Source organism: Rhamphochromis longiceps, linkage group LG11, assembly GCF_057381845.1.
Source record: "Rhamphochromis longiceps isolate RC_006_pf linkage group LG11, R_longiceps_female_GT1.1, whole genome shotgun sequence".
NCBI classification, from domain to species: domain Eukaryota; kingdom Metazoa; phylum Chordata; class Actinopteri; order Cichliformes; family Cichlidae; genus Rhamphochromis; species Rhamphochromis longiceps.
Window position 1 is genome coordinate 10,089,159 of NC_140567.1, and position 25,900 is coordinate 10,115,058.

Sequence of the window (25,900 nt, forward strand, 5' to 3'; positions counted from 1 at the left end):
TATTGTAGAAATTCATTTCACCGAAACAATAACGTGGCGCACAGTGTGACGCATGCACCAGTTTATTGTATTTCCAGACTTGCTTTCGGCACAATTTACAGTGCACGCTACTCTATTTTTTGTCAGACTTGAAATAGCCGAAATACCTTCACACTACAGAACTTCTATGGCTCTTCCGTTCGACAATCTCTCTGGCATTGGAACCATCATCTGTTTTCTCTTCGGTCACGCTCGGTTGATTTTTCTAGTCGGCACACTCATTTCCTCCATTACGCGCTGCCTGCTTCCCAAACAAACACACGTGCGGCTTGGCACTTGTGCTGTACGTAACAAGTCACGCGACGTGACGCTGCGGCTGTGATTGGTTCGGCTCTGCGCTACTTAGTTTGGATTGGCTGACCTTTTTTTTATTTTTATTTTTTTATTTTTTATTTTATTTTAAGAGGACAAGAGCGGCGAGGTCTATCGCGATAGCTTAATTTCTCTATCGAGTAAAAGTTATATCGCGATACATATCGTTATCGTTCTATCGCCCAGCTCTAATATATATATATATCAAAAGTCAAAGTCAACTTTATTTGTCGATTCTGCCACATGTACAGGACATACAGAGAATAGAAATTGCGTTACTCTCAATCCCTAGATAAATAGCAAATGAACATTTAAATATATTTAAATATAAAAGTGATTAAAAATGCAAGTAAAATAATTAAAAAGTAAAAATTTAAATAAATACAATTTTACATATAACAAGAAAGCTATACAATATACAATATAATGGGTAAGTGACATTGAGTGTAAACCAGGCAGAGTAGTGCAAATAGGCAAATAGTGCAAATGGAGATTTAGTAATGTACGGTAAGAGAAAGTGTAACAACAAAGTCTTATGAGGTAATGGCAGTCCAATGCTCCACAAAGTGACTGGTAACTGGTGCAGGCCAGTGAGTGAGTCAGAGAGTGTGTGTGTTTGTGTGTGTGTGACAGAGTTCAGTGAGACCGTGGAGGAGAGAGGGGAGAGGGGGCAGAATCGGGAGGGAGTTAAGCTTCCTGACAGCCTGATGGATGAAGCTGTCCTTCAGCCTGCTGGTCCTGTATGTGTATATATATATATATATATATATATATATATATATATATATATATATATATATATACACACACACACATATATATATAAATGTATGAAGGCGATAAAGTGATACATATGTTGAACCTGTGAACACAGACTCTCTACATGATGGACACGTCAGTCCATCATTCAGAGGAAAGGTTACTTTGTCATTCTTAGCAACAATGACGTACTGCCTGGTTGCACTCTTTAGATCACCGATGCATATCACCTGGGGTTGGTGTGTTGTGGATGATGCTTCAGGATCACTGCAAAGTGATGCAATACTTGTTCCAGGCTTGGAGACAGGGAAGATAAAGATAGATTTTTAGAGAGACTAAAATAAATTCTGAATAATAATTAAATTGATTTCATCCTTGTAGTTGCTACTTGGCAAATAAATCTGATCCTGACTAATTGTTAATAACAGTTGAAACACATTTTATGACTTAGGAAGCGCGAAGTGTACCTGATTTTGACTAGTCTCCCCAAGAGAGGTTTCCATCTGTGGTCCTCTGGCTGACAGGAAGATATGGAATCTATCAAAGTCCTTAATGTCTACCTCACTGTCAACGTCAATAAATTCCATGAAATCAGTGTTATACTTCAGCAACCTATCAAGCACACAGCCCACGTGCTGAGCTTGGTTTTGAACAATGATATCTTTGTCACTGCTGACATGAAGAATTGTTTTTACAAATTTCTTTCTCATCTTTAAAAGTGGTTACAAGGACTTTGACAGATTCTAAGTTGTCATTTGTGTGCTGAAAAAAAAGAAACACATGGCTAAATAGGTGAGATAACTTGAATAGTCATGACATACAATCCTGCTGCAAAGCTGTTGTTGTTTTCTTAATAACACTGACTATTACTTGCTCAGACATTTTGCATAAAAAAGAAACAATATCAGAGCATGTTTCCAGCAATAAGCCTTATAAAATCATTATTTCTGTGATATGAGGTATATATAACATGAGATATATTTCATGTTAAACAATGATAAGTAATTCTAAGAGATACTTATCACAACACTGCTAACTGCTAACTTAACCCTTTAAAGCCGGTCGGAGTGGACACGCTCCATTTTGCCTAACTATTTTAAAATCCCGGTAGCACTGCAACCACGTAAGCTAACGCAATAATTTTTTTTGCATATGAAACCGGAGGAGTTGTACTTACATCTTATGCCATCAGCTTGTCCTCGGTCACAGTTTCCTTCCACATATAGCTTTGCAAAAATTGCATAAAAAGCACTTGCAGCAACAAAAACATAATATTCCAGAAACACAGCTGTTCGTAACACTTCCTACGTCCATCAGCGTGAACTGTCGCATGTCCGCCATGACCTGGCTGAAACCGGAAGTGACGTCATTTTGCGGAAATGTAGTTTTTTTTACCATCAAGGCCTCATGAGCCTATACTGGTGTTTTTAAAAGTTATGTTTGACTTTATGACTGTCTGTGTCATTTCTGGGATGCTTAGGACTCATATTGCACTGCTGGAAATAGTTTATTTTGATGCATATGCTGTTATTTTGCAAATTTGCATTATAATATTTATTTTCGTTTTTCCTGCAGTATATGAAAATTGGTGTATTTCAAAAATAAAACTATGAAGACACTCGAAATAAGTTTCCTGTGGTGGGAAACTAGTTTGTGCAACTTTTTTGTATTTACAGTTTTGAGGGATAAGCCTCTTAAATTTCTCTAACTAGAAATATATGTTAAAAAAAACAAAAACAATTTTCAATTTTTTTGTAGTTTATTGCACGTTTTTGCAATTTATGTAAGTACTATGTACTTAATGCATACATATTATTAAAATTTGGGCTATAATGGTTGTATTGATGTATAGCAACTTGAAATGCTCCCAAAAATGTAAAAATATAATATAAGCTCTGGCGGACTTGGTTCTATGGTAGGTCTTAAAGGGTTAAGTGTGACAACAGATGGCAGATGGGCGACAGCAAACTAAAGTTACTTAGTCTTTATTCCTATTCCGTGCTAGTAAACACATGGTCGTGGTGATAACTACATTTGCTATATTCAGAGCTAACATTTGTCATTTTACACAACTCCGCTATGGTTAAGTACTGACTTGCTCATAGACACCACAATGACTGTCGGAGCCACTAGCTCAACTACAACACTGGTACTAAGAGCCATTTCTGAATACTGAAAACTGAATTTTAGGTAATACATAAAAATGCTGCCAAAACAGTTTAACTCTACCGAAGTATGGCACTAAAGCCAAGAACTAATGCTAAAATTAAGAGAAGGATATGTCAGCAATGACTGTTACCTTAAGGTTAGCTAGGTATAGTTAAGCAGTAATTAACAGCGCTTTAACTCAAAACTCCTAAATAACTCCTATATTTTATAAAAATTCAAAGCTTCACATTCTTCCAGAAAGCTGACATATTTTCAATGCATTAAGATAAACTGATAAATGATACTTACTGTAAGGTCTGACAACACACCAGGCGATGCACCCTCCATCTTTGTTTCTTTTGTTTCAGTGGCGCGAAAAGATAGGTATGTCCTGTTGCTGGGCAGAATTTAATTCAGTTTTCAGCATGTGCATTCTTTCTTACTTCATTTTCTGCTTTCACTTCAATTTTATTGCCTTAGGTCACATGTGAAAGGTCAAAATTCAGCCTGTTTTCTGTGTGTATACTTAAGGTTATAGTACAGCCAGGGCCAGTAATTGGTATGCCATACATATTGAGAAATAAAAGATGAATCTTCTTTCAGAATTTTAGTACACCATACACACCTTGGTCCATCTAACATCATAAAATAAAATAAGTTTTAGGTCCTGTTGTTGTTATCTGAAAATAACACACAAAATGTGTTAAACTGTGCAACACATCAAGTGTGTTAAGCTTTTTACACATCTTTTCAAAGTTTACACATTTTCTTACATGTGTTATGTACAATTCACACAAAATGTGTTTATAGTGTAACAACACATTTTTGTTTTGCCATTTTTAATACATCCTTTCTAAGAGTGTACCATCCATATTCTAATGATTAAAACTAGATTAAACTAAGAGTAAACAGTTTAGACTACAATAGCTAATCTGAAACAAGCAAATCTAATCTTTAATCCAACTAAACCTATTTTAGCTGCACTAACAGAGGCTACCAGCAGGGGGTAATATCATACCACACTATTCAGCATACACGTCGTCATGCTCCTGATTGTGTTTATTAATTTTTGGGGATGTTCATGGATTTCGAAAAGAAGGAAATAACTTTATTATTTGCAGAGCAATTTTTACAACTTTGTCAATTGTGTGAACGCAGGGGGCGGAGACAAACAGTATTTGGATGATTTCTACTCATTCCTCTTTCACATTTCTTATTCATCTTGCTCAATTTAAATAACATGCAAATAAAAGAGCAAAAAAACAAAACAAAAACCCAACCCCCAAACCTCTGCTCTTATTTTATTATAAGTATATAAATTTATCTGAAAGGGTTTTGTTCTGGATCCTAAGTCAGACTCATGGTATCCCATCAACAATCAATCCTTAGAACAGTCTGCAGTTTTTCTCCAGACTGAAATTTCCCATCTCTCTCTCTCTCTCTCTCATCTGATAAAGCAAAAATGTTGGTGAGTTATTAAAAAAATGTTGCTTACACCACAGTTTTGTCATCACATAACACCCTCATTTCTAATCTGGCTAACAACTACGGCTTCTTTCACTTACCCACCCATTTATTCATCTGCCCCTTTTATACACGTCCATTGATTCGCTCGGCATCCAGCCTTCACACTTCCACCATCCATTCATCTTTGCATCTAATCTTCTGACTGTGTGTCTGTTTGTCTGTGTATCTGGTCAGTAAACAGAGTGATACATACACAGGAAATTAAAAGCCATGGCACAGAAACCTAAGAACCCACTGGACTTATTTTTACTCCGGGGATGAGACAAAAAGAATGAGATCAGAGTAAGAACATTTAGAGTCGATCTGAAGCAGTCGACTTTTACAAACTGCAGTGATTGTATAAGTTTCTATTTTGGGAGAAATGTGTGGCAAATAGGAGTGATGTTTTTGGAGGGGAGGTGAACATTTTTATTGGCAGATTATGTTCTGTTCATGAGGCCTTGGAGAATAATGTGTTGACACAACGTGACGTCGATTGTGGATGCAGGATCACAGTCGTACTGCCAAAGTTGGGAGTCCAGCTGGGGCCAACACACAAAAAAATGTATGTCCTCTGAGATCCTGAGATTAACGTATTCACTCTGTGGTATAAATTATTTTATAAGATCACATTCAGGCTTGAAAAGCCCAGTTGGTCCAATTAAAGTAACACCGATAGACCAGAAGAGCCAAAATCTAATCATTAATACATATAAAAAAACTCTCTTGTGACAGTGACAGCATCCAAAATAGGAAAGTTAAGTAGAAATAGGAAGGATATTGAAAGCTGCGGGGCTGGTTTTAAAGATATTTCTTTTCAGACTGTATTTTTTATAACACTGTGTCCTTGATTATGAGTAAAAGTGATGAAAATCCTGCAAGGGCCAAAACTGGGTTTATGAAAAAATGAATTGAATGAAGTGTTGAGATTGTTTGTTGCACCAGAAGCGTTTTCTTACTTTGTTCTAGGATTTAAATGGTCAGAAATTTACTCTTTCAGTTTTTTACATATTAGGACATAAACATATGTCTAGTAGTTATCAGGATTTAAAGTTGTGTAAAAACAGCCTCAGACGAACACAACATATGATATGTTACACCCTGTCAATATTTATTTAGCAAAAACTGAACCAAAAGTAGTGTGTGAAACACCAAGTATGCACCATAATCTGGTAGTTTGTAGAACCACTGTTAGCACCAATAATGTGAAGTAATCGTTTTCTGTTTGACTTTATCAGCCTGTGAAGCAGCTATAGAGAAATATTGGCCCACTCTTTTTTACAACATTGCCTCAGTTCTTTGAGGTTTGTAGGCTTTCATTTATTCACAGCCCTCTTAAGGTCACAGGATTTCAATCAGGTTTAGGACTTTAGGCCATTTCAAAACCTTGATTATTACCTTTTTTTAGCTATTCTGTTGTAGATTTGCTTAATGACATTAACGATGATGGCAATGCGTTTGGCCTAATTGTCCTGTTGCATTAACCAGTTTCAGCCAAGCTTTAATTGTTCAACAGATGACCTCACATTATTTTGGTATATAGGGGAGGTTTTGATTCACTCGGTGAGTGCAAAGTGCCCAGGTCCTGTGATTTAAAAAATAAAGCCCAAATCATCACCCCTCCACCACCGTGCTGACTGTTAGTATGAGGTGTTTGGTTTTTGCCAAAGATGTCACTGTGCAGTGATTCCAAACATCTCCACTTTGGTGTCATCCCTCCAAAGGACATGGCTGCAGATGTCTTGGACTTTGTTTAGATGCAACTTTGGAAACCTAAGCTTTGCTGACATGTTTTCTTCAGAGCGAAGAGGCTTTTTCCTGGAAGCTCTTCCAAATAAGACATGCTTGTTCGGTCTCTTTCAAATTGTCAAAATGTACCGGCATGAACTTTAATATTTTACATGTTAAGTGGCCTGTAGAGGCTGAGATGTGGCTTCCGGTATTTTGCTGTTTCTCGGGGCTTAAGTTCAGTGCTGATGTGTTTCCACTTTGGCACTGTGTTAGCACACATGAATGCTCCACAACAGCTAACTGCCAAAACTTCAGGTTTTATTTTGTTCTGTTTTTCTTAGAGGTGTTCAAACATGCCATGTGTCGTTGTTAATTTCAGGTTAAAAAACTCCTTTTAAGATTATTTGTATTGTGTCCTGATTCATATAAGGTTAGAATTTAAAGAGGTTGTACTAATTTTTCTTTTACCATGACTGTACTAATTGTACCTATGTGTATCAAGTTATTCGTTGTACATTTATCACCCCTGCTTTCAATACATTAATGCATACAAAATACCTTGAAATAAAAAATATATCCAAGAATATAAAAACATCTAGTAAATAATTTATTTCCTCAAAATTAACCATAAGTATTTGCTGTGTAGTGTTTTTCTAGTATTTTTATTGTATGTCTTTTGCTTTCTGAGAGTGGAAATAATGAAGCAGAAAAATTCATTGGAACAGTTTAATTAGCTTTTTGACACAGAGCGCCAAAGAGTGTGAGTACTGCCTTAATTAAATAAAGGTTATCTGTGTTATAGTGTGAGAAATAAGGAGCCTTTGAATATTACTTAGAAAGGAAAGAAAAGAGGAGAAGAAAAAAAACCCCAATGCTTCAGTGGTTGCTCAGGTTAATGAGCAGAATGGCTTTCAGGCATGACTACAGTGTTTTCAAGTGAATTGTCTCCTGTCCTCCACTTCTCTTCTCACAGGATGAGCTCAGGACAAGTCACAGCAAGCAGAACTGGTAGCTGCCTGCCAAATGCTTCTTGGGCTGTGGCTGCAAGCTCTGTGAATTTGGCTAGCAACTCTGGCAAGAAGTCACCTTTGGCTCACACAGAATTTCCTATTTCAAACGTATTTTAACAACTTAATGGTGGAGAAGTGAAATCAATATATGTGACACTGTTTTTAATTGCTACGATTGACTATAAATACAGATTCTTTTTCTTGTGAAATTGTAACATGCAGTGTATTAATATCAGTCTGTGTTGTTTTTCCATTTCTGGAATTGGACATTCAAAGAACCTAAGCATCTGCAGCCACACTAGAAGTTCTTTTGGGCTGTTTGATGATGCACAGTGAGGATAGTGAATATCATCATTATTAACTAGCACTTAGCATGCGCTAGGACTTGACTTTATGCTAATTGCTACCATGGCTAAAGCTTTGAACTGAGGAGCTCTGGTGAATGTGCATGCATGAGATACCTCAGCTCATAAGCACTCAAACAGCCACCTTTGCCCAGAGTTTTCAAATAAATAACTTTAAGAGTTAATGACCTCTATCTCTGAGCTGCACCATGAAGTGCTGCTTTGTGACCTTAAGAGCTGTCGGGTTAGCGGCACTGAGAATGGCAGGCTTGGTAGCAGTTGACAAGATTGCTAACAACTGTGGCTAGTGGACTAATCAGTAGGCTGTGGTCACTTCTGTCTCCTGCTGCCCTCATATTAACCTGCTGCTTGTCATTAACACAGCGCTCAAGAGCAATGTGTGTGTCCGGCATTCACACGTCTGCGTGTGCACAAGCTTGGCCTTGAATGTGTCAGCTCTATTTGAACTTGTCCTGGTGTTTAGCTTAAGCCTATAAGACTAACAAATTAGGCTCTTCTGCTGGTTTAAATGCAGCTTTGTGTGTGTGTGTGTGTGTGTGTGTGTGTGTGTGTGTGTGTGTGTGTGTGTGTGTGTGTGTGTGTGTGTGTGTGTGTGTGTGTGTGATACAATGAGTTGTTTTGTCTCACTGGGGTAGAGAACAAAGACTCAATGCCTCAGGTTATCTCTGCATCTTAAACATGTCAACCAGCGGGCTTCAGGTGTGTGTTTGTGTGAAATGGAAAGAGAGCACTAAGTGGAGGAAGTGGTTGTTTAAATTTGAGAATGAATGTTGTTGAAATTATGCATTGTGCGAGCGTGTGACCTGACATGCAGAATCTAATGAGCATTACTTCTTGTTGCAGCTTTTGAACTGCAAAAAGGTTGTGCTTTTATTTAGGGATGTTTTCAAGAAACCAGCTTTTTCTTCTTTCTTTCTTTTTTTGTTTTTGTTTTTGTAAAGAAGGGCGTGAGTAAATTCGTGGCTCTCATACTCACTGCTGATTGATGCCACACAATGAACATTCGTCTTTCACACACGTCGAGCTTTAAACATGTGCTGATTCACGCAAATGAGGGGGTTCGTGTTTCCTGGGGAAAATCCTCCACAGCACTGGAAGCGAGGTTTTCTCTGTTTGTCTAAACAACAATGGCAGCTTGCTCCTAATAATTACAGTAAGATAAAGGAACTACGAAAGACCGTGGTGTACTTTGATCAGTTTTTATTACAATACGTTGACCAGGTGTAAACAGGAGGTCTTAAACACCAGCCGAGTGACCAAAGGAATCGTCAAAAGAAAACAGCTGTTATGGGGATTACAAACCTTGGAGGTTAAGTGTGCCTTATGAACACTTTTATTTTATAAAAGAAACTGTTTTTAGTGTGAATAACACTATGACATATTACATCTCTCACATACCATCTGAATGCACTTATTATTTGTGTATAATGTTTCATGTATAAAATGTTTCATTATATTTATATAATGAAACATTTCTTGCAGTGCTGCAGTCTCCCAGGCTCTGTCCTTATCACAAGGTAGAGTACATGCAGTTTTTACAGATATCAATAGCTGTTTTGTGACTTTAAAAACTTTATGAAGCATCACAGTTGGACCATATGGCACCGAGCTAAATGACCTGCAGATCAACTTCACCACGTGAGTGATTTATTTATTCAACAAAGCCCCAGTCGGGATGGACAGTGATGGCGGAGGAGACAGAAGGAGGATGAAAAGATCAGTAAGGGAGGTGAAAAGGGAGGAAAAAATGGAAAGGACAATGAGGGAGGCAAAAAAAAGGAGATGATAAAAAGGTGAATAAAGAGAGGACATCAAGAGGGGTGAATAGGAGGAAAGGGACCTGCGGTGAGGACAGTGCTGTGGTTCATACATCGGGCAGGTCTTCAGGTCCGTTGGCCTGTAAGTCAGTAGAGCAGAGCTGTCAGTCAGATCCCACTAAGGACTCAGAATATAAAGTGACATCAATAAGGATTACACATCACAGCCAAGCTGGATTTATCTGGTTTTAGTGCCTCTTTATCTGGTAAATAAACCAGTTTGTCAAATTCCTTTTCCATGCTAAATTATTCACAAGAGTAACAGAGACATGGTGAATGGACTGGTTGTTGTATAGTGTTTTTTAACTCAGCTTGAGTAACCACAGTGGTTTATACTACAATCCTCATTCACACACAGGTTCATGCAAGCACTTTTTCCCCTTAAGCATAAATATATGAATATATAATGAATATATTGTGGAATTTTTAGTTATAGAAATACCACTGATTTATTATGCTTATGTCTTAACCTCAATCCCTGAATATGACAGCAGACACTGTGGCGCAGTGTCTACACGCGCTGCATTTATCTGCTGTGTGGTCTTCTACAAACAGAAAACATGAAGGGAGAGGGGACAGCAGAAGGACAGGAAGGGAGGACGGGAGAGAGGGATGTGGACGCAGAATCCTTATCCACCTGATTATAGTGTTTATGACATCTGGACAGTACTTTGGCGCTAAAACGTGCATGTCTGTGCTAAGAGTATTTATGTGCCCCAGGGACACACCTGGAGTGTAGCTGTTCAGCGTTTCAACTCAGCCACTGGCACATTTCACCTGTCTCAGTTTCCCATGACTCCCATTCTTCCGCCCTCAGGGCAAATTTCCTCAGTTTCTTCAAGAGCAGCAGAGCTGAGTGCATAAACAGGATTTCAAAGTGCGCTCAAGTCTTTCTCTCAGCCTGATGGAGGAACCCGTGGTGCTGGCTAATCCATTATAATGCTCATTTAGTTTGAAAGAATAGTTTGTTGAAGAACACAAAATGTTCTCATCATATAATGCTGTTTTGCCAGGTGCTGCTAATTCTCACTTTTGAGCTGAGTGCCTTTACTTTCACTCACTGATTAGGTCTAGGCCCTGAAAACTGTTTGGTTAGGTTTTGGTAAAGGTCATGGTTTCAGGAAACATCCTGAACCCTGCAAAATGACAGGTGGGGATGACTACTCCGTCTTACTTTTGCCATAATCCTGTGCATCATGCTCAAAGGACACCTTGAATGCATAAATGTTGATAAATGTGACCCACCACAGACTTTGACAAAACAACATTAGTCAGCAACATTAGTCGTGCATCAATATTCACATTTCGCAGCAAGAAAGTCGAAACTAAAGGATTCATTTCAAAATGTCACCTAATTGTGTCACATTTTGGACAGCATTGTGTAAACTGGCAAAAAATTTGCAGTCATCTATCTGAAACCAGGTTTTTCAAGTGCTTGAGAGTCTGCATCAAGCACCATAGGCTGTATATAAAAGGAATGTATGTAGGTGTGAAGATGTCACCCACTGGACACAGCATGTCTTTTATCCTGTCTTCCTTCTCTCACCCCAACCGGTCGCAGCAGATGGCCGCCCCTCCCTGAGCCTGGTTCTGCCGGAGGTTTCTTCCTGTTAAAAGGGAGTTTTTCCTTCCCACTGTCGCCAAAGTGCTTGCTCATAGGGGGTCATATGATTGTTGGGTTTTTCTCTGTATCTATGAAGCGCCTTGAGGCGACTTTTGTTGTGATTTGGCGCTATATAAATAAAATTGAATTGAATTGAATTGGATTTAGACGCTGCACTCTGAAGCCTCTGTTTTTGACCACAGCGATGCTGGTTCACTGGACCATAGATGTTACCATAGATGGACTACATGTCCAGGGCTGGTTAGGGCTTTTTCCCTCATGTTTTCTTTCTCTCTCTTAACTATCCACTCTTCTCCTTTCCCCTGCGTGCCCTCAGGTGGAGTTGGGAAGCCCCACCCTGCAAGTGAAGCCTGTTGCCTTTCCACTCTGCACCTGTGTGCTGTCAGCTCATTACCTTCCTATACTTAAGGACCAGCTCGAGCCCACTCTGGTAATCAGGCTCTCTGATGTTTGTTGAAGCTCCCTGTGAATTCTCCTCACAAATGCCTCATTCCCCTCTGCTTCCTAATGACTCTCAGTTGGCTGAAGGAGCTCTTTCACCAGAAATCGTCTGCTATCCCGAGCTGGTTAGTTTCTGTGAAAGGATTAATCTAGTTAAAGCTCACCTGTCCGCCTTCCACTGCCTTACCTTCTAGAAAACCCCAGCCTGCAACTCTGTCCTGAACACTGGAACAAGAATTTTTTTAAAGCGCTCCCATTCAGTGAACTGTTACTCACCAGTGATTTCCCCGCTTCACACTCTTTCCCTGCTGTTAAATAAACGTAAAAAAACAAAACAACAACAACTGTATGAAACAAGAGGGTGTAGTGCTGTGCTATCTGCTAAGCTGGAAGGCCAGTCATAAACCATACAGTTGGAATTCACAGAATCGCTACAAATTAGTAATTAGTAATTAGTTCCAAGTAACAGGCTAAAATACTTGAATTGCACTCAACAAAACTGAAGCACAAACTTCTTGGAAGGTCAGTACCTTACAGTAAACCATAATATTAGTCATATGGCTTAACTAATGCTTCAAATGGCACCAACAGTTCATAGTTGAGAGTTCAGACATTGGCTCTCTTCCACAGCATGTCTATTGTCCTGTCTTCCTCCCCTCACCGCCCCTCCTGAGCCTGGTTCTGCCAGAGGTTTCTTCTTGTTAAAAGGGAGTTTTTCCCTCCAATTGTCACCAAGAGCTTGCTCAAAGGGGGTTATCTGACTGCTGGAACTTTTCTCTGTATGATAATTTGTATGGTTGTAGGGTGTTTACCTTGGTGCTATAAAATAAAATAAAATTGAACTGAATTGAATTTATAGAGGCCAAAACTATTTTTGTACCATGCTTGTAAACTTGCTTGAAATAAATAACACTAGGGGGTTTAACATGGAAGTCTATAGAGAATGACTTTTGTAGTCGGCCTCAAGTGGCCATCAGAGGAACTACAAGATTTGACATTTCAAAGTTGGATCCAATTTTGGACAACTAATCCCAATAGCTAGCTGACTGAATAATAATACATTACAAACTTGAAATTAAGCCAACACCCAGAGGTTTGAGAGACGCCGTCTTAGGTTAGGAACAATTAAGAATCTTATAATTAGATTAAGCCAACATTGTGCACTTATTTGTTTGAAAATGTTTTGTACTAGATACAAATTTCTGACACAGAAGAACTTGAGCTCATATTTGAATTTGAATTTCAAAATATTTCGTTTTATTTCAGGCAGAAGTTTAATCAGAATCAGAATCAGAATCAGAATACTTTATTGATCCCTGGGGGAAATTATTTTTTGTTACAGTGCTCCATTTTAAACCAACATTAAGACAAGACAGACAATATGCTAACTAAGAATAGTACAATATATACATATATATACATACATACATACATACATAAGTCACTTATAAATAAATATTTGGAAAAGAAACATGTGTAGTTGTAGCAGCAAACAGTGTGTTAAGTGGATGCGTTGTACAGGGAGATGGCCACAGGCAGGAATGATTTCCTGTGTCGTTCAGTGGTGCTTTTCGGTAATCTCAGTCTCTCACTGAATGAGCTCCTGTGACTGACCAACATGTCATGGAGTGGGTGGGAGGTGTTATCCAACATTGTCTTTATCTTGGACAGCATCCGCCTCTCCGACACCACCTTGAGGGAGTCCAGCTCCATCCCCACAACATTGCTGGCCTTACGGATCAGTTTATTAAGTCTGTTGGCATCTGCGACCCTCAGCCTGCTCCCCCAGCATGCAACAGCATAGAGGATCGCACTGGCCACCACAGACTCATAGAAAATCCTCAGCATTTTCTGGCAGATGTTGAAGGACCTCAGTCGCCTCAAAAAATAGAGACGACTCTGGCCCTTCCTGTAAAGTGCTGTGGTGTTTTTAGCCCAGTCCAGTTTATTGTCAATGTGTACTCCAAGGTATTTATAGTCCTCCACAATGTCAACACTGACCCCCTGGATTGAAACAGGGGTGAAGTGTTTCCTGGTCTTCCTGAAGTCCACGATCAGTTCCTTGGTCTTTGCCACGTTGAGCTGCAGATGATTCTGCTCACACCACGTGACAAAGGAGTCGACCACAGCCCGGTACTCTGTCTCATCATCCCTGCTGATGCATCCAACCACCGCAGAGTCATCAGAAAACTTCTGAAGATGGCAGGTCTCTGTGCAGTGGCTGAAGTCTGTGGTGTAGAGGGTGAAGAGGAAGGGGGAGAGGACAGTCCCCTGTGGTGCCCCTGTGTTGCTAATCACCTTGTCAGACACACACTGTGGGAGACGTACATATTGTGGTCTTCCTGTCAGGTAATCAACAATCCAGGACACCAGAGAAGCATCCACCTGCATCGCTGCTAACTTATCACCCAGGAGGGTCGGCCTGATGGTGTTGAAAGCACTGGAAAAGTCAAAAAACATGACCCTCACAGTGCTCGCCGGCTGGTCCAGATGGGTGTAGACACGATTGAGCAGGTAGATGATGGCGTCCTCTGTTCCGAGACGAGGCTGATAAGCGAACTGAAGGGGATCCAGATGTGGTCTTACTATGGGTCGCAGCTGGTCCAGGATGAGCCTTTCCAGGGTCTTCATGATGTGGGAGGTCAGTGCCACGGGCCTGTAATCCTGGGGGCCACTGGGACGAGGCGTCTTTGGTACAGGGACGAGGCATGATGTCTTCCACATCACCGGGACCCTCTGCAGACTCAGACTCAGCATAAACAGTTTATGAAAGACTCCACACAGCTGGGGGGCACAGGCCTTGAGGACAAGGGGACTCACTCCGTCTGGTCCAGCAGACTTGCCTGAGTGAAGTCTCCTCATTTGCATCTCAACCTGGTATTGAGTGAAGGTGATGGGTGGGGGAGGGGTGTCAGGACTCTCACAGGAGGCAACATGTGAAGAGAGAGGCTGGCACAGTGGTGTGGCTCTGGATTCCAGGCTGACTGCAGGTGAGGTTGTGGGGGTGGGAGCAGACACTGTGGTGTCGAATCTATTGAAAAACAGATTCAACTCATTGGCTCTATTCTCACCTCCCTCAGCTCCCCTGCTGTTGGTTGGCCTGAATCCAGTGATGGTCTTCATGCCCCTCCACACCTCTCTCATGCTGTTCTGCTGGAGTTTCCACTCCAGCTTCCTCCTGTAATTGTCCTTAGCCTCTCTGATCTTGTCCTTTAGTAACACCTGGACCTTCCTCACCTCCTCTTTGTTGCCCCCTCTGAAAGCCCTCTTCTTGTTGTTGAGGAGGGCTTTGATGTCCTTAGTCACCCACGGCTTGTTATTTGGGTAACAATGAACAGTCTGAGCTGGAACAATGGAGTCGGTGCAGAAAGTTATGTAGTCTGTGATACACTCAGTAAGCCCATTGATGTCCTCGGCGTGAGGCTCACAGAGTGTTTCCCAGTCGGTCACCTCGAAACAGCCCTGTAGTTCCGCTATTGCCTCCTCTGACCACCTCCTAACAGTCCTGGTGGTCACAGGTTCCCTCCTCACAATTGGCACATAGCGGGGGGTGAGGTGAATCAGGTTATGATCTGACCTACCAAGTGGGGGGAGGGAGGAGGAGCTGTATGCATCCTTGACGTTAGCATACAGTAAGTCTAAAGTTTTCTCTCCCCTGGTGGGACAGTCCACATATTGTTTGAATGTTGGTAGTGTATTGTCCAGTGATACATGGTTGAAGTCACCCGAGATCACAATAAAGGCACTCGGGTGCTGAGTCTGTAGCCGAGCTATGGCAGAGTGGATAGTGTCACATGCAGCTGTGGGGTTAGCAGAGGGGGGAACATAAACAGCCACCAAGATGACGTGAGAGAATTCCCTGGGTAAATAATACGGCCTGAGTCCAACAGCACACAGTTCAGTGTCCGGGCAACAAATCCTTGAATTGGGTAAATTGCGGAGACAGGATTGTTCTACCGGGGAACAGAAAAACAGTCATGAAAGATTTCAAGTGATTTCCAAGCTTTTTTCATAAACCCAGAGCTGAACATTTAGGCTTATGGATGCAATAAAGTGAAACTGTGAAGCTAAAATGTTCCATATGGTTCCTGTCAGATTCTTTCTTTTAAACTCCAGTTTTGAGCTGAGGTGAAAACCTGTGTCATTGTGCCTTCAACATCAAAGCTGGCAGCGCAGCAGGGCATGGCCAGACACCTGCTCTGAGCGCACAGAGCCTTTTTCAGAAAGAAGAAGAAAAAAGACCGCGCACATACAATAACCGTGTGGGTCCTTTAAAGCCGCAGATTACAGATACGTCCTCCACGACAAGTCCCGTCGTGACCGCGGAGGCGCACATAAGGGACCCTGAGGAAGCCAATTTGAAACCTGCAGGTTGGCAGCGGAGTATTTTGCGCAGCGCCACTGGTTCGCTCCTCTCTCTCTCTCTCTCTCTCTCTCTCTCTCTCTCTCTCTCTTTCTCTCTGTGAGATGAATCCGGGTGAAGGAAAGGGTTGGGACAGGGAGGAATAGCCGGAGGGAGGGATGGCTGAATAACGAGGAGAGAAACACCCACTCCGGACTGAACGAACTGTATCCGGAGAGAAGGAGTGAGAGAAAGGAAGAGGGGAAGAAAGAGGAACCCTTTTGGGAGGCAGAAGCAGGAGCGGTCTTTGGTATTCACGGGATTTCCTTTGGGGGATAAAAGGACGCTTTGAATTGATGACTGGAGAGGTATGAAAGGCGATTTCATTCATTGTGCGGGCAACTGAGTCGGTCTCAGGTGTGCTGCTGGCGCTGGAGTATTTCGGCCAAATCGGTTCATTTGAATAGGTCTGATAGTTTGAGAGAAATCTGCCTGAGAAACTTAAATTAAATCACTCTGGAGCACTTCAACATGATCACCGGGGACGCATTCATGCTGCGGTCATGAAATTAAACTTGCAGGCTTGAGAGCAGGTGGAAAATAGACAAGTAATTTAGCGTATGTTTAAAAAAATCTCTTAAGCTAAGGAAAATTTCACCTACGAAACAATCAGTTTGTATTTTACTCCTGATGTGTTAAAATTATTTACTCTTAACTGATCCGCGTGTCTTTCTCGGTCTTTCTTATTATATTTAGTATTTTTCTAAAAACCAAAAAAAAAAAAAAAAAAAAAAAAAAAAATTAAAGGAAAAATGGCTAGATTTTATTGAAGTTGACGCCTTTTCTCTGGTCTTCATTAAGCAATTAAAGCAGTAAACCGGTTGCAAATTTTCCCCTCGAATTAAAAGACGGATTATCGTCATCATCGATGCAATCCGGAGACAAGGGAAACTTTGGTCCCTATTTAAAGGTTTGCTGTTAGGACCACGGGAGGACCGTTTACGTTCCCTCTGAGTCTAATCATCTTACTTTAGCAGCCCCGATGAAGTTTTTGTGTGTGTAAAATGTTGCATTGTCAGTGTGTGTGAAAGATTTATTACAAATGAAGTAGTTTCACTTTTCCATCCCTCTCCATAAGTATGAAAAACTAGGACAAATAATCCCCCATTCTTGTGTATTCTTATTAATTCTGCTTTTTCACAACGTCTGAATGAAAGACCTGCTGCTCATTCAACACCACAGAACAATCGATCGTCATCAAAGGACTTTTTTCTTCTTTCACATGTCCATGCGGCGACAGGTGTGACTGTAGTGAGGTGGGTCTAAAAGAGAAAATCAGAAGGTATCTGTGTGTCCATCAGTGCTCATACTAAAGAGTGGCAGAGAGGTGGGAGAGGAGGCGAGGGGTTAGGGGTAATGTGGAGGAGAGAGAACAAAAAAGTGAGGGGTGAAAGGAGGAGATGAGATACGGAAGAAGTGTTTGCTCTTTTGGTTGAACAATGGCTTTGTGAAATGTTCCCTCTCTGGACTGTCAATCAAACTGACTGTCACTCTGTCTGACCTCTTCTCTTCTCTTCTCTTCAACAAAGTGCTCCACTGTTTTGCGTCTGGCTCGTTTTGTGTAGGCGGGAGGCTCAGCTGCAGCTCTGTGGTCAGTGTAGACTGTGAAGCTTCTGCTCTGTAACTGTTAAAAAAGTTGATATTAAACAAAATAACTGATTCTAGATCAGTGAACTGAAGCATTGAGTCGCCCCGCAGCCGAGTGACATTCATGCAGTTAAATCTCCGCTCTTGTTTCTTTCTTTCTTGCTGATCTGTTTTCTGTCCTTGCAGGTCTAGACTGCTGGTTTTGAGGATGTTGTCAATGGGGCAGATCAGTTGGTGTTTGTGGGCTCCACTGGTGTTACTGGCCCTTGTTTCCTATTACCCCAGTAAGGCACAGGGTCAAGGTAAGTGGTTTTCCTCTTCTCCAATTCCCCTTGCTGTCTCATTTCTCTTATCCCCCCGATCAGGTCACCCCATCCAATCCCCTTACTCTTACCTGTTTGAACTCCACTATATCCACATACCCCCCCCCCCCCCCCCCCCCTCTGCTTTCTCATCCTCCGCCTTTCTTCCCTCATCACCCCCTTCATCATCTCGCTGTTTGGCGTGCAGGCTCAGTCCAATCACATCATGCTCTAGTTCATATCACCTTCATATCATCATGCCGACTTACCCTGGCAGCATGGCAACACTTGCCACCCCGTTGCTGATGCTGCCGCGCTTCAGAGAGGCTTTAATAAAAGCGTAATAGTGCGCTTCACGCTGGGATGATTTGCTGCACAATGTGCTGCTCAGTATATAACACTCCAGTGTGCTTTGCAATTATCTTCACCTCAGCAAACCTGAGTTTCATCAAAATGTGCATTGTTGTCTGATTTGTGCCATATTTTTGATCACATTAAGTATCTGGATGGCATCCACTTGAACATGGGTTATTATCATCATTATGAGGATATATCAGCACATTTGTGTTAAAATGAAACAGTGTGTGTTTTTGAATGATACTGAGACTCTTCCTGCTGGTCCTCCCCAATATTTGTTGATACGTTTACTTTATTGGCTTCAGGGAAACAAACAGAAAGAAAGTTTCCACAGGACTCTTCGCTGTCATGTGAAAAGATCTAAGTACACAACAGGAATTAAGATGGTAAATATCATCAAGGTCCTGCTAACCAAATACATTTCATTAAGTGACTATCAGGAAGTCTGAGCACCTTTATAAAAGCAGAAGCTTTGGAGTTGGCTGGTCTGGAGCAACCAGTCTCACAATCTTCCAAGTAAATTCACCCCAAAGTCCAACTGTGCAATTCTCAAAGAAACTGCAAAAAAACCCCAAAACAAACAGAACAACAACAACAAAAAAGTTTCAGTTTTCGTTGCATCTGAACGAACCACAACACTTCTGTAACAACGTCCTTTTGACATACCAGCACACCACCTCATACCACCTCTGAAGCACGGTGGTGGAGGGGTGATGATTTTGGTTTGTTTTAGGAGCTGGGCAGCCTGCAGTCACTGAGCTGTATACCAAAGTATTCTAGAGTCAAATGTGAGGCCGTCTGTCCGACAGCTTAAGCATAAAAATGGGTCATGAAAAAAGACGATGCAAAGCAGCAGATCTCTAACAGAATGAGTGAAAAAAATAGTTTGCTGCTAACGGTGGTTCTACAGCTGTTGAATCGCCGGGTGTACTTTGTTTTTCACACGACTCTGTGTGGTCCTGTGAAAACATTTTCACATGTGTATGAGAAAACCAGTCCTTTTCAATTAGGTTATTCATGTTGTGCTACTTCATTGGTATTCAGATGTTAAATATCTCCTCTACGGCTGTAGGATGCATTACTGGTAAATTTCAGCTTATTATAACTAATGGATCCAGAGGCTCTATACTCAGTCTTATGGATGCAGTGAATGAGTGTCTGTGTGTGTGTGCACCTGTGTGTGTGTTTAAGTGGATTTTGTGCATAAGTTGGCTCTGTTTATGTGTATTTAGCAAGCTTGTACAGATGGTCAGACCTTTCACGATCAAGATAGTGATCATATTCAAATGACCCTGAGGGAAGATGAGATATTTAGTTGAATGTTCTTTGTTTGTGTGCGTGTGTGCTCGCGCGTGTGTGTATGGGTGAGCCGCTCATATTCCTTCCAGGTTGTGACGTTCAAAATTCATTAGCCACATCTGTCAAAATCCATTTATCGATCTGTTTTGTACAGCTGCGTTAAAAGAATTCCACCTTAAACATGCGTCAATCACTGGGTGGTGTTCCAGAGGTTACATAGCTTTTGCTTAAAGCTAATCTTTTAAAACTGGATCTGATTAGCACGTGGCTATTTGTGTCTGACCATTGGGAATCCCTAATAAATAGCAACTACTTTAAAATTCCTTCTCTGTATGTTTATCGTTATGTCAGCCTCACCCATTCCCCACCGCTGCCTCTTTTTATCAAAGATCTTTCTCTGCACTGTCGATAGTTCCATAAGTCATATTTTTCACTGCAGACGGACAGAAATAAGAGGTGAGACACAATTAATTTGATGCCAGTGAACCACAGCAGAACATGGACGACCTCCCAGACACTACAGGACTATGCCCTGTTCAATCCCTTCATTAGGGAGCATGTGATAGCCATTAATTTTGTGCCCAGTCTGTCCCTGTAAGCTGCAACATCTGGTCAGAGGGGATTTTAGCTTGAGGATTAGCATGTGCCCTTCCCATGCAGGATGTCTGTATGTACAGAGCAACTGTCTGGATATTGTCAGGAAGTCCCTTTAACGAGGGCACCGGTTAAGAATTATAGAAAATTATTGAGTATTTAACAGTATTATCAGAAAATAATACTCTAATCTCATTGTTGCTTAATATTAGTTTATTCTTTTGGAATAAAATAAAACTAATATTGTATTGTATAGCTTGTTTTTGTATTTTAAAAAAGTTTTTCTGAGACCAATGAAATGACAGCTTACCGCTGAAACTGATATGATGTAAATTATGTACTCATAATTTTTTAGTCTGCTACAAGTCTGCTCCAAAAATATGCTTATTGTAAGATTTGTATCCAGTGAATACCCAATAAGAGTTAACTGTCACATGTGTTGTCCAGATGTAGGCTCACTCTGTACTTACTGGTAACATTAACATTAAATTGATGATGTCTGTAAAGCAATGTTGTTGTTGTTTAGTTAATTTTTAGCTGAAGTTCTGGGAGATGTCTTTAGTTTTGCAAGTATTTGTAAATTAACCAGTTGATTTGATAAATAGCAACTTTGTGCTACTGTTTGCACTATAAAGGACAGTTAGAGAATTTGTATGGCACTGTGCTTGAGCCAGGAAATACACTATATAAGGTATATAAAACAGAGATGTGCAATTCTAATCAGCTTGAAAGTCAACATTTGCTATGATCACCTTTAGTCCTCAACACAGCCTCTCTCAGGAAAACTTTCTAGTAGATTCTTTAAGTACAGTATTGTTCACAGATGGCTGTAGACACTCAGTGTTGCACTTCTCTCCTGACCTCCTCTGAACATATTGATGATAATTTGAATAAAAAATTTCAGATTTGGATTCATCACTCCATCAGACCCATTGCCACTGATTTTCAGTCCAGTTGTTGTGTAATTTGGCACACCTCATCCTGTTCTTCCTGTCCGCCTTCATTATGAATGGCTTCTTGACAGCCATTCATCCACTGAGACCATTTTTGATGAGGCTTTAGTGAACAGTAGATGGATCTACTCAAGGGCCAGGTGCATCTCTTTCAGATATTTCTTAAAAGACAGAACTTTCAGATACTTTTTATCTGCTGTAAATAGTTTTTTAGGCCAGCTGCTTTTTCTTTTGTCCTCCTCTTGTCCAAAGTACTCAGGTTTTTCGAGGAGAAATGTACACTGTGCCACCATATGCCAAGTTTTCAGCTCTTTAAATCACCTTGTTGGTGCTAAAACACTCATTTATTTTGTCAAACTGTGTTATCTTTTGCAAAAATATGGGAAACTAATTGTGTTCTTGTAACAGAGTGCTTATAACAAAGACACAATTTAAAATACACAACATTGGTTCATCTATCTCACGCATCCATCCATTCATCCATCCCCTTCTGCTTAACCAGTTGAGGGTCACGAGGGGCTGGGGTCTCTCCCAGCTATCACAGGGTGAGAGGCGGGATATACCCAGGACAAGTTGCTCAAGAGTTTCACAAAGTACTGTGTCATAGTCAAGATGTTTCATTATAAGCTCAAGATATTAACTATGTGGTAGCACTAAAGGAAAACAAACAAGATCATCCAAAACATCTGAGTTTCTCCTCACAGGACCATAAATATTGTTCTCACTGTTTTGTGGCAGCCTGTCCAACAGTTTTGGTGACCACTTCATTTCTCTAAATGACCACCGGCCATGCTGGTGATGCTAAGTAAGTCTGAAAATCGGAGAGAAATTTAACCTGAACTAATCCTTCAGGACAAGATAAATCTCTCACAGACATTGTCATCCGGTATTGAGCTGAAAGATGTCCTCTTGATGGCATACTGTTTCCTAGTGGTTAATGTATGTATTTAGGATTTATAGATTTATGCTCATCCGTCGGACTTGCAAAGAGCATCTGATACTATTTCTAATGAAGAAAGGCAGAAGTGTGCAACAAAGCACATTACAGTTGTTGTTGTTGTTGTTGTTTTGTTTTTCTGGCCTTCTTTTTTCTCTTTGACCTTGAGATGTGACAAAAAGGGAAATGTAAATTTTATTTTCTGCTCCAACTAAGACGATGCCAGCCACGACCTGACACTGGGAAGATGCTTCCAGTACAGCAAAAGCAGAATAGATGGAGGAAAGATGGTGGTGATGGTGGATGTCTGCCATGATTAAATCTGAACTCTGACCTCATTTTAGAACAAATAGGAATAATTGCCAGTCGAGCATTTATTCATTATATTCAGTCGTGGATGGGTGAGCCAGTCATTGTAAAGATGCTAAATGTGTGTAGGGGTTCTCTGCATGTGTGTGTGTTAGAGGGCAGCCTGGTGAATTAGTATGAGTGAAAGTGCGGGCCAATAATTTCAGTTATAATGAACAGGGAGAGAAGCCAATGATGAGAAATCATTTATTCATAAACAAAAAATGAGGATGAGATGGAACAACCTGTTTTGAATTTAAAAAACTGTTAAATTATCTGAACCAAGGCCGCTGTCACCCTGTCACTCTGCTGCGGCTGCTGCTGATGGTAATCCAGCTTGTCATAATCATCAGCCACTTTAGACTAAATGGAGCATTGGATTGTAGGAGATGTGACTCGCTGGAGTTTTTCTAATTTTACCCCCTCGTTACCGACAGAGCACGTAGATCATATTCCGTGATTGTACATAAATAAATTGTAATTGCATCTTAATTTGAATTAATGAGGATTTTGCTTCTTTTGGTGGTCTGTGTGTATACACTACATATTCAGGTGACTTCCTGCATCTGCTAAATTACTTACATAAGATAAGATACTCACATACTGCGGTCTATAAATGAGGTCCTGCTTTGACAGAAATAATATGATGTTGTTATAATGTTTAAAAAACACCACTAGTTTGATAAAAACCAAGCAAACAACTTAGTTTCATTGAATCGCCTCTATTTCTTCACTCAAATCAAAATCTTGTGAATACAAACGCTATGTTTTACAGTTCTAATAAAGCACACTGCAGTGTGCTCATACTGTGAGTTGGGCTCCGTTAGCGGGACACAAGCAGAAAAACAATGGAGAAACTCAGCTGAGGGAAAATTATTTACTGTTATTTCACTTTTTTATTTTTAATGGCTGATCAAATTTAAGCTTTTTTTGTTGTAGCGTTTAAAAACCACTGCCTTCACAAGTTATTGTGGACTGCAGCAGATAATTGCAGTAGTTTGAGTAATTATAATAATTTCAACTTCATTTACCAAAAAAAAAAAAAAAAGAACATCTTCTGTGCAAAGCTTGTTTTTTTTAATTCAAGTCAAAGTTACTGCTAAACTCTCGAGTCGTGTTTTATTTAGGGACTGTGTGAAATGACACCACGGTCCTGGATTTTTGTTATATATTCATGGGGTTTCTGTCCTGGTGCATTCGTTCTTTCCTTGTCATTGCCTCTTTCTGTCTCATGCAGTTACACTTGTTTATGGTTTTTAACCTTGGAAGCTTGTTTACACCACTGAATAATAATAATGATTAAAAAAAATACCATTAAAAAATAACAATTCCAGGTTTTTACCTCAAAATTTTGACTTAACTCAAATCTGAAAGTTGTTTTGTCAGAAGTTAAATGGACTGTTTCTTAGAGCACCCTTCTGTTCAGTTTTGAACACTCAGACCACTTTCATGTACAATGCGGGTTCACCCAGTCACACACAAAGCACTTTTATTTGACACTCACCGCTGGATGCATTGCAGCCAACTCAGGGTTCAGTTTCCTTTGCAAGGATTCGTCAACAGCAGGAGCTGGGGATCGAACCGCCAACCTTCCAGTTGGTACCTAACTCTAAATTTTTAGATAATCCCAAATGTTGAGATTTTGAGATAATAACCTGAAATTTCCATCCATCCATCTTCATCCGCTTTGTCCGGGGCCGGGTCGCGGGGGCAGCAGCCTAAGCAAAGAGGCCCAGACCTCCCTCTCCCCAGCCACCTCCTCCAGCTTATCCGGGGGAATACCAAGGCGTTCCCAGGCCAGCCGAGAGATATAATCTCTCCAGCGTGTCCTGGGTCTGCCCCGGGGTCTCCTCCCGGTGGGACATGCCTGGAACACCTCACCCAGGAGGCGCCCAGGGGGCATCCTTGTCAGATGCCCGAACCACCTCAGCTGGCTCCTTTCGATGTGGAGCAGCAGCTGCTCTACTCTGAGCCCCTCCCGGATGGCCGAACTTCTCACCCTATCTCTAAGGGAGAGGCCAGCCACCCTTCGGAGGAAGCTCATTCCTGCCGCTTGTATCCGCGATCTCGTTCTTTCGGTCACTACCCACAGCTCGTGGCCATAGGTGAGGGTAGGGACGTAGATCGACCGGTAAATTGAGAGCTTCGCGTTTACACTCAGCTCCCTCTTCACCACGACGGACCGGTGCAGCGTCCGCATTACTGCAGCTGCAGCCCCAATCCGTCTGTCGATCTCCGGCTCCCTTCTCCCATCACTCGCGAACAAGACCCCGAGATACTTGAACTCCTCCACTTGGGGCAGGAACTCATCCCCGACCCGGAGTGGGCACTCCACCCTTTTCCGGCTGAGAACCATGGCCTCAGATTTGGAGGTGCTGATCCTCATTCCCGCTGCTTCACACTCGGCTGCAAACCGTTCCAGTGTGAGCTGGAGGCCCTCACCCGATGAAGCCAACAGAACCACATCATCTGCAAAAATCAGAGATGAGATTCTGAGGCCACCAAAGCGAAAGCCCTCCGCCACTTGGCTGCGCCTAGAAATCCTGTCCATAAAAATTATGAACAGAACCGGAGACAAAGGGCAGCCCTGGCGAAGCCCATCACCCACCGGGAACGAGTCCGACTTATTGCCGGCAATGCGAACCAAGCTCTTGCAACGGTTGTATAGGGATCGAATGGCCCGTAGCAATGGTCCAGACACCCCATATTCCCACAACACCTCCCACAGGACACCCCGAGGGACACGGTCGAATGCCTTCTCCAAGTCCACAAAACACATGTAGACTGGTTGGGCAAACTCCCATGCACCCTCAAGTATCCTGGAGAGGATAAAGAGCTGGTCCAGTGTTCCGCGACCAGGACGAAAACCGCATTGTTCCTCCTGTATCCGAGGTTCGACTAACGGACGAACTCTCCTTTCCAGCACCCTGGCATAGACTTTCCCAGGGAGGCTGAGGAGTGTGATCCCCCTGTAGTTGGAACACACCCTCCGGTCCCCTTTCTTAAAGATGCCAGTCCACAGGTACTGCCCCTGATCTCCACGCAACATTGCAGAGGCGTATCAACCAGGACAGCCCTACAACGTCCAGAGCCTTCAGGAACTCGGGGCGGACCTCATCAACACCAGGGGCTCTGCCACCAAGGAGTTGTTTAACTGCCTCAGTGACCTCGCCCCCGGAAATTGGCGGGTCATTCCCCTCATCCCCAGACTCTGCTTCCTCCTCGGAAGACGTGTCAGTGGGATTAAGGAGGTCCTCGAAGTATTCCTTCCACCGCCTGACAATTTTCTCAGTCGACGTCAGCAGCGCTCCGCCAGCACTATACACAGTGCAGGTAGAGCACCGCTTTCCCCTCCTGAGACGTCTGACG

The 25,900-nt window shown here is 41.7% G+C and overlaps 1 protein-coding gene across 5 annotated transcripts in view; it reads left to right on the forward strand.

The window, feature by feature from the left end:
• The first annotated feature begins 16,059 nt into the window (after positions 1 to 16,059).
• col14a1a (collagen, type XIV, alpha 1a) overlaps positions 16,060 to 25,900 on the forward strand; it is a 165,764-nt gene continuing 155,923 nt past the window's right edge. For 2 of the 5 annotated variants that reach the window (XM_085422273.1, XM_085422277.1), the window contains exons 1-2: positions 16,271 to 16,462; positions 17,928 to 18,043. In XM_085422273.1, coding sequence (XP_085278399.1) covers positions 17,950 to 18,043 — 94 coding nt within the window. In that variant the 5' untranslated portion in view covers positions 16,271 to 16,462; positions 17,928 to 17,949. Of the gene's footprint in view, positions 16,124 to 16,270; positions 16,463 to 17,311; positions 17,411 to 17,683; positions 17,746 to 17,927; positions 18,044 to 25,900 lie in introns of those variants that run through there. The other 3 variants (XM_085422275.1, XM_085422274.1, XM_085422276.1) reach the window with 3 other exon arrangements.